An 8,165-nucleotide genomic window follows, 5' to 3' on the forward strand; every position below is an offset into this window, starting at 1 on the left:
ACATAGAGTTTGGAGATTAGGGTTAGGAAGCTAGGTTATGGTCTGGTGGACAGCATTTAACCAGTCTTGAGAGCACAGTGATATATTAAAGGCAAAAAACAAAATAATCAATCAACAGGTTAGTATTTCCAGATTCAATGAAGATATGTGGTCCCTCTTTAACCAACAATGTTTCCAGTATCAAAACATAACGTTTCATCTGTAATACTAGTAGCAAAAATACAAACAAAAACTTGGACAAAAGAGAAATAAAAGTGAGACTCTGTCTTAAAAAAAATGTTTGAATTACTCTCATTTGTTTTTACTAAGCCAGCATAAACTATGACATATGATTTGTAAATGGCTTTACCTTATGAGTTGTAAAACTGCATTCTCAGAAGCAGATGTGATTTTAAAGCCTTACTCATTATGCTGATGGGAGTCACTTTTCAGTGACTTTTTACTTCTTTTAATATTCCAAAGGATGAAGTGTCAAATAAGACATTAACTTTTACCATACTCATCTTCTGATGGTATCTTCTGATATGACAACAGGTCTTTGGGATATATTCACCACATAAATCACCGATGACACTTTCCTTTGGCATGTATTTTCTGGTGTTTAGTAAGATTAGAGCTCCCACGGAAAGCTTTCCCACACTCATCACACTCATATGGTTTCTCTCCAGTATGGATTCTCTGGTGATGAATAAGGGTTGAGATCTGGCTGAATGCTTTTCCACACTCTCCGCACTCATAAGGCTTTTCTCCAGAGTGAATCCTCTTGTGATTAATAAGGGCTGAATTCACATAGAAGGCCTTCCCACACTCCTTACATTCATATGGCTTTTCTCCTGTGTGTATTCTCTGATGTTTGATGAGGGCTGAGCTCATACTGAAAACCTTCCCACACTCATCACACTCATAAGGTTTTTCACCTGTATGGATTCTCTGATGTTTGATCAGGTCTGAGCTCACACTAAATGCTTTGCCACACTCATTACATTCATAGGGTTTCTCTCCATTGTGGATTCTCTGATGTATAATCAGGTGTGCCCTTACACTGAAGACTTTCTTATATTCATGACAAGTTTAGGGCTTCTCGCCAGTGTGGATTCTCTCATGCACAGTGAGGGTTGAGCGCACACTAAAGGCTTTTCCACAGTGATCACACTCATAGGGTTTCTCTCCAGTGTGGATTCTCTGATGTCAAACAAGGCCTGAGCTCTGGGAAAACTTCCCACATTCACTGCAGTTATACTGTCTTTCTTCTGTGGGCCTGCCCTCCTGTCTTTCTAACTGGTCCTCCATACCAAGAGACTTTTTCATACTCAGGTATCAGTAAAGTATCCTCATTATACATGCCAGGGACCTTCTGGTGTGAGTCTATCTTTATAAAAATCTTCCCTTCAGAGTTGACATCTGGTTGATACCTATGGCTTGATTCCTGAAATAATAAACAGATCTTTCAAATATACTTTATTCCTTGTTGCTAAAGCAAACTGATACTGACTAGGGCTATCAGACATGTTTAGACACGCCAAATTGTACAGCAGCCAGATCATGTTTTCATTCAGCCTATACCATGACCCAGTGATATCAAAAAACTATTGAAATGAACACCTGTCTTAAATGTTTATTTAAATCTATTGCCTATGAAGGTTATCTAAAATACAGAATCTGGGATTTTTATATACCATATAAAAATGATATCATTCCTGGGCTGGGCATGGTCACTCATACCTATAATCCTAGCACTCGGGAGGCCAAGATGAGTGGATCGCCTAGTTTCAGGAGTCTGAGACTAGCCTGAGCAAGAGTGAGACCCCGTTTCTAAAAATAGTCAGGTGTTGTGGGTGCGCCTGTAGTCCCAGCTACTCAGGAGGCTGAAGCAAGAAGACCATTTGAGCCCAAGAGTTTGAGGGTGCTATGAACTATGACACCACAGCCCTCCACTGAAGGTGACAAAGTGAGAGTGTCTCCAAAAAAAAAAAAAAAAAAAAAGATATCATTCCTACTTTAAAGACTTTTAATCATATTTAATTAAATTGGGGAAAAAAACAACCTGAAGAACTTTGCAGATATTGCTGATGAAGGAATATGGGAATAGAGGACACAAAAGAAACAGAAATACACTAAATTTGGAAAAATGAGAATAACATCATTAGCATATTTTTACCACACAGAGGAATCTATACTACTTGAGCTGGAAGAGAAAAAGGAACAAAAAAAGCTCTGCTGTGCCACTGCTACTGCTGCAGCTACTTTTATGATAAACAGTATCTCAGCAACAGGGATGCTTTGTTTCCTCTAGAATTGTGACAGAGTAAACCCTTTACCTCTGCAAGGAAAGGGATTCCCACCAGCACATTCTATCTTTGTAATTCAGACCACTGTGTGGAGAACTTGGTGGATTGCTGCCACTCTCTTATCCTCTGGGAACAAACCCAATTTTGTCTCCAAAGTTGATAAAACATTTTCTCCAAACTCAAATTACACTAATTATCTTTCTGCCTTTTTCCATGTTACAAGTTGTTTGATGTCTCCACAGTGGTTAAGTCAAGTGAACAAACAGTATGCACACTTGATATGATTAAAAAGGACACTTCATCTCTGTGGTCTTCCTCCCCAAACCTATCACCTCAGTGTAAGAATGTGAAGCAGTCAAATCTCAATTGGGCAACATTCTACTAAAAAAAACAAAAGACAAAAAAAAAAAAAATCCCCAAACCCAAACTAATAACAATACAACAAACGCAAAGGAGAGATAAGGATCTAGGGCCAAGAGAAAGTAAAGTCTTCATTCCTCCACCTAGCCCATGGATATTCAGCCATGTTAAAAAAAAAAAAAAAAAAAAAGTAGACTCGACGCCTATAGCTCAACCGGCTAAGGCGCCAGCCACGTACACCTAAGGTGGCGGGTTCGAATCCCCAGCCCGGACCCGCCAAACAACAATGACGGCTGCAACCAAAAAATAGCCGGGCGTTGTGGCGGGCGCCTGTGGTCCCGGCTACTTGGGAGGCAGAGGCAGGAGACTCGCTTGAGCCCAGGAGCTGGAGGTTGCTGTGAGCTGTAATGCCACGGCACTCTGCCCAGGGGGACAGCTTGAGGCTCTGTCTCAAAAAAAAAAAAAAAAAAAAAAAAAAATGTAAGTCAGTATCACTCCTTTAAGAATCTTCTGAGTCTCAGATACTGCCAGGGGCTGGACCTGAGACATGGGCCTGGTAAAGTTCTCAGGTGCAGAGCACATCCTGCCCCAGCCATCTTCTTTCCCAGGGTCTCTGGACAATAGCTCCACCAGTGCAGAAGGGTCAGGTGAGGGAGGGAGAAGGAAAGAGAAGGGAGGAAGAAAGGAAAAGAAGGGAGAAAGAAGGGAAGAGAAAGAAGGAGAAGACAGGGAAGAGGAAGGGGACAGAGGGAAAAGCAAAGGGAGAAAGAGAAAAGGGGAGTGTGTGAGAAGGGTGGAAGAGGGAAGAGGTGAAGAAGAATGAGGGGACAAAAAGGGAAGGCCTGAGGTAACCTGCTGCAACACGTAGTTTTCTCCCTTCCTAGGTGGCTGTGAGGGAGGATACCTGGAAAAAGTAACGCCTAAAAAACCAAAGGCTTCTCAGGTACCCCTGTGAGCCCAGTACCCCTGTGAGCCCAGCCCTGGGTACCCCTGGTAACCCAGTCCTTAGGAATTTGTAAACCCTAGTTTCCTAGGTCCTTGAAACTAATGCTTGCTGCTTGCTTCTGCTTCTGTAAACCCTGCACATGATTTCATACCTCCAATGAGAACTAACGGGGTAATTCCTTTGTCTACTTGTGAGTCCAATAAAAGGACAGGGACAGAGATGATGGAGGGGCACTGATCACTTTAAAGGCTGATGGACTGATGAGTTTTCCCCACTGGCAAATAAAATTCCTTCTCCTATAATCTTTGGTGAGAGTCTATAGGTTTCAATTCTCGGTCCTGTAACAGCTGTTCACTCCTGGGCCCAAAACCTTAGAGCAAGTCAAGAAAGAACTCACCTGGAAAACTGCGATTAAACTGTCCAAGTAATTGAAGCTGATATAGGCCTAGAGAAGTCAACTTCTGCTCAATCTCGAGCCTTGGCACCTGGGAACCCACGCTAGGATCCTGGAGGCTTCCCTCAGTGGGTGGTGAGCTGACAAGAATGGGGTGATGTGGGAGGTGGGAAGAAAGACTACTTACTCCGAAGAAGGCATTTTATACTTATTTTCTTTGATCCTTCAGGGCAGGCATTAAAGTCCTACTCTCATAAATAAGAAAATTGAGAAAGCAAATAAAATTTATGCGGTCAGACAACAGATAAAACAGCCTGGATGATATTTGCATCTAAGAGTTCCCTCCCCAGTGAGCCACTGTATGGCTCCCTCAGGGCTTAGCACTCAGAGACAAATGCCAAAATTAATTTGTAAATTTAACACTACTCCACTAAAAATATCAGCTTTTTAGAAGATATTAATGTTCACGAAAAAAGGCCAGGCCAAGTGACTAATGCCTGTAATCCTGGCATTCTGGGAGGCCAAGGATGGTGGATGGCCTGAGCTCAACAGTTCGAGACCAGCCTGAGCCAGAGTGAGACCTTGTCTCTAAAGATAGCTGGGCATTGTGGGAGGTGCCTGTAGTCCCAGCTACTTGGGAAGCTGAGGCAAGAGAATTGCTTGAGCCCCAGAGTTCGAGGTTGCTGTGAGCTGTTGATGCCACAGCACTCTACCACGAGCAACAAAGTGAAACTGTCCCCCCCACCCAAAAAAAGTTCACATAAAAAAATAAGCAAGAATACATGGGAAAACTGAAAAAGGGCAACTGAAAGAGTACTTGCCCTAAAGGATTTTAAATATATTATAAAAGACTTATGACTTAAACAGTGTGGTACTGGTGAGATAGACAAATGGTACTGAAAAGAAAGTCCAGAAATTTCACAGGCAGAAATTTGGCATATAATACAGGTAACAGATAAGATAGAAAAAGAAAAGTATATCCTTCAACAAATGTACTATATATAAGGAGAATTGCATAGTCATTTGGAAAGACATTAAATTGTATTCGTACCTTATGCTATATATCAGGAAATATTTCAAATAAACCAAAGTGTTATCAATGAAACCAAAAAAGTACCAAAGAAAAATGTGAGTCTTATACAGGGTGGCCATAAAGTTCATGTGCAATTTAAAATAGGTAACTATTCTTATACAGGGTAGAAAGGCCTTTCTCATTATGAGCCAAAATCCACAAGTCATAAATGAAAAGATTAATTTGACCCACACATAGATATTCAAAACTCCTGTGAGGCAAAACAAACAAAGCATATTAAGCAAAGTCAAAGACAAAAAAATGGAAACATATTTACAACTTATATCACAGGTAAAAGGGCAGCAAAGATGGAGTTGCTGAACAATAAAAATCTTGTTAAGTGGCAGGGGTGAGCTGGATTTACTCCTGCTGCAGCCTCATTGTGAACTTAAACTTTGCTAAGCATTCAGAATTTACTTATCCTGATCTTGTTAAGCAGGCCTTTTTGGTTTGTTATTTGTTTGAAGTCCCAAGTCCCTCACTTTTAGAACCTCCAAAAAACCATAGAATGTCAAAGTTTAACACAACTCTGCTGTAGAGGGAAGAGTCTCTGTCATTGAAATTTCAGTGGTATATTCTTGGGTGATACTGGAGAGAGAGTTATTTTCTCTCTGCTCCCAGAGTAGGCATTTCTGGCCAGGTTACTTCCTGGTCATATATAAGAGCTGAGACCTGGAAAAAATTAAACACATGAATTTATGAAGGAATCACTGTAGAAATGAAATCAGCAGAGCATGCCAATCCCAAGGTAAGAAGAAAAAGAAATAATTAAAACAAATATTGGGATAGCACTTCCTATGTACCAGGTACTGTTCATGTAACCCTCATAACAACTCCAGGCAGGTGCTTTTATCATTCCATTTACTGACTAGGAAATGGACTGAAAGTAAATGACTTGGCCAAAATCACAACTAGTCTGGCTTTAGACTCACATGCTTAAAACATAAGAGAAAAAAAGAATCCCTAAGAGACTAAAAGTTTTAAGATGAATTGATAAATATCTCTCCCTTCCCACCTGCTGTTGGTATTCACCCAAGTCGTTGAAGTTGTCCAGTTTAGCCATTTCTGCAAGGACAACTCTCCCTCCTTCAGCCAGTGCTGCTCCCACTCCCAGACCTGGTGCTTCTCAGGCAAGATAGTCAGAAACCACAGGAATGGGCCTCAGCCATTGTCATTTCGGCTGCTGGAGCCAGCTGAGAGCACGCTGGCCTGGAGAGTTTTCTCGTTAACAGAATCCTTGGGAGCAGGGAAACTAGGTCCCCTCAAGAAGCACTTATGCAGCTTTCCTGTAATTCGAGAGTCTGCAGTTCAGCAGGATTCCTTCTGAGGGCCTTTTCTTCAGAACACTTCTGTAAAAGAAATATTATTTTATTCAAATAAAAAGCAAATGCTTTCATAGATATTACATTAATTAGTAAGGGTTATGGGGAAAAAAGTGCAATTTTAAATGAGGAAGTAATTTGCAAAGGGCTCTCAGATCACACGGTGGTGCTGCAAGTCGCCAAGGGAATCTCCTTGTCATTGCCTCTGAGCACCGCTGGGGGCAGCAGAAGGGCGTCCTGAGGAAGAACACACGCCAGGCTGCTAAAGATGGCCCTGGCAGGGACGGAAGTGATTACTAAGGGGGAAAGGCGACCATTTATTGCCAACCTGAAATGCACCGGTCTTTTCTTCTTTCGAAAGGAAAGGCACAAGTAGTGGACGGGGAAAAGGAAGCCTCTCCTGAATTTCGAGGTCCTAATACTTATCTCCAGTTATTCGTAGTTTCCTCCTTTTGTTTGAAAAAGCGAGCTGAAGGTTCTGGTGGGCAGTGATATCAATTGTACTAGAAGCAATTGTACTGACCCAACTTATGGTTGTGACTCAATGAAGCTCTGAAGCCGGCAGGAAGACCAGGGCTATAACCCTCAGAGGGAAGCCCTCCCAATTCTGGGGACTCAAAAGCTCTGAATTGAGAGTAAAACCCTTTCCTGGGAGGTTGCATTTGGGTGTTAATTCCCACCTACCGTCCCACTCTGGTTGGCCCGGGGACAGAAGGTCTAGAGGGTTGCCGCACTGAAACACTCAACCAGCCAAAGCCCAAATGCCTACCAGCCTATTTGCTGGTGAGCAGCAACCAGGTACAAGGCTTCTCCGCAGGGCGGAAGTCTTCAGCACTTCCCGGGCGGAGGCCAGTTTAGCCTGAGGCTGGCGAGGAGTGGCGCGCCTGCTACCTGAACCCATCGCGGTGCAACCTGCCGGCGGGGTAGCAACCCTATCCTGGGGCATCCACAAGGCTCTGATTTCCTATCTCATCTTCACCACGGTGGGTTTTGCTTCCTCAGTTTTACCGAGGGTAGGAATTAAATATTGGAATTAAAAACAGTGCAGCCGGTGAAACCTCTCTAGTGTGGCCCTATAGACCCTCTTTAAACGGACACACTGGTCCACAGCAACTCTGGTTAATTAGCAGTGAGGGGAAAGCCGACGCTGTATGTTCCACACACTTGACTGTGTTCTTTGGTAATAAGACAGACATTATACTAAAGAGATAGCCCCTAGTGCTTTACCACTGATGCTATGGTAATGAGTCAAGATGCGGAGGGCTAAAAACTAGATTTGTAATCCAATAACATTTGCACTCCTGAAACACTTGGCATAGGGATGGTGGCAGATTTCATGATGAAACCAATCTTAAAACATCAATTTTATCAACACCCTGACGTGTATGTTGCTATGAACTCCAAACACTAATGTTCCTTTTTCTTACAAACCATAAAATATTCTCCTAAAGCTCAGCATAGCCCATTTTCCTGATGTAATGCTAGTATCTGGTATCTTCTTTCTCCTCTTTACCTTAAACATATCTAGACCCAGGTACCTCAATTTAAGTATTAAATATTTTGGACCAATCTTTGTTGTGGGGGTTTGTATGCAGAGATGTTTAGTAGCATCTCTGGCCACTACCGGCTAGATACTAGTAGCATCCCATCTGCCTACTATTCCTACAACCAAAAATGTCTCCAGATGTTGTCAAGTTTCTCTCAATGGAAATCACTGATTAACCTCAGATACTAAAACCCATTAAGTACTTTATAACTATAACCTTTTTTTTTTTTTTTTTTT

General features: G+C 42.2%; 1 protein-coding gene across 1 annotated transcript in view; it reads right to left on the minus strand.

Annotated features, from left to right (window-relative positions):
* Positions 1-376: 376 nt before the first annotated feature.
* The window catches only part of LOC105888214 (piggyBac transposable element-derived protein 4-like), a 15,301-nt gene continuing 7,512 nt past the window's right edge, over positions 377-8,165 (minus strand). The window contains 2 exon segments of the mRNA XM_023508103.1: positions 377-1,287; positions 1,289-1,426. Coding sequence (XP_023363871.1) covers positions 562-1,287; positions 1,289-1,426 — 864 coding nt within the window. The 3' untranslated portion in view covers positions 377-561.

The sequence above is a fragment of the Otolemur garnettii genome, unplaced genomic scaffold (assembly GCF_000181295.1).
Source record: "Otolemur garnettii isolate 467f Iridium unplaced genomic scaffold, OtoGar3 scaffold00223, whole genome shotgun sequence".
Lineage (NCBI taxonomy): Eukaryota > Metazoa > Chordata > Mammalia > Primates > Galagidae > Otolemur > Otolemur garnettii.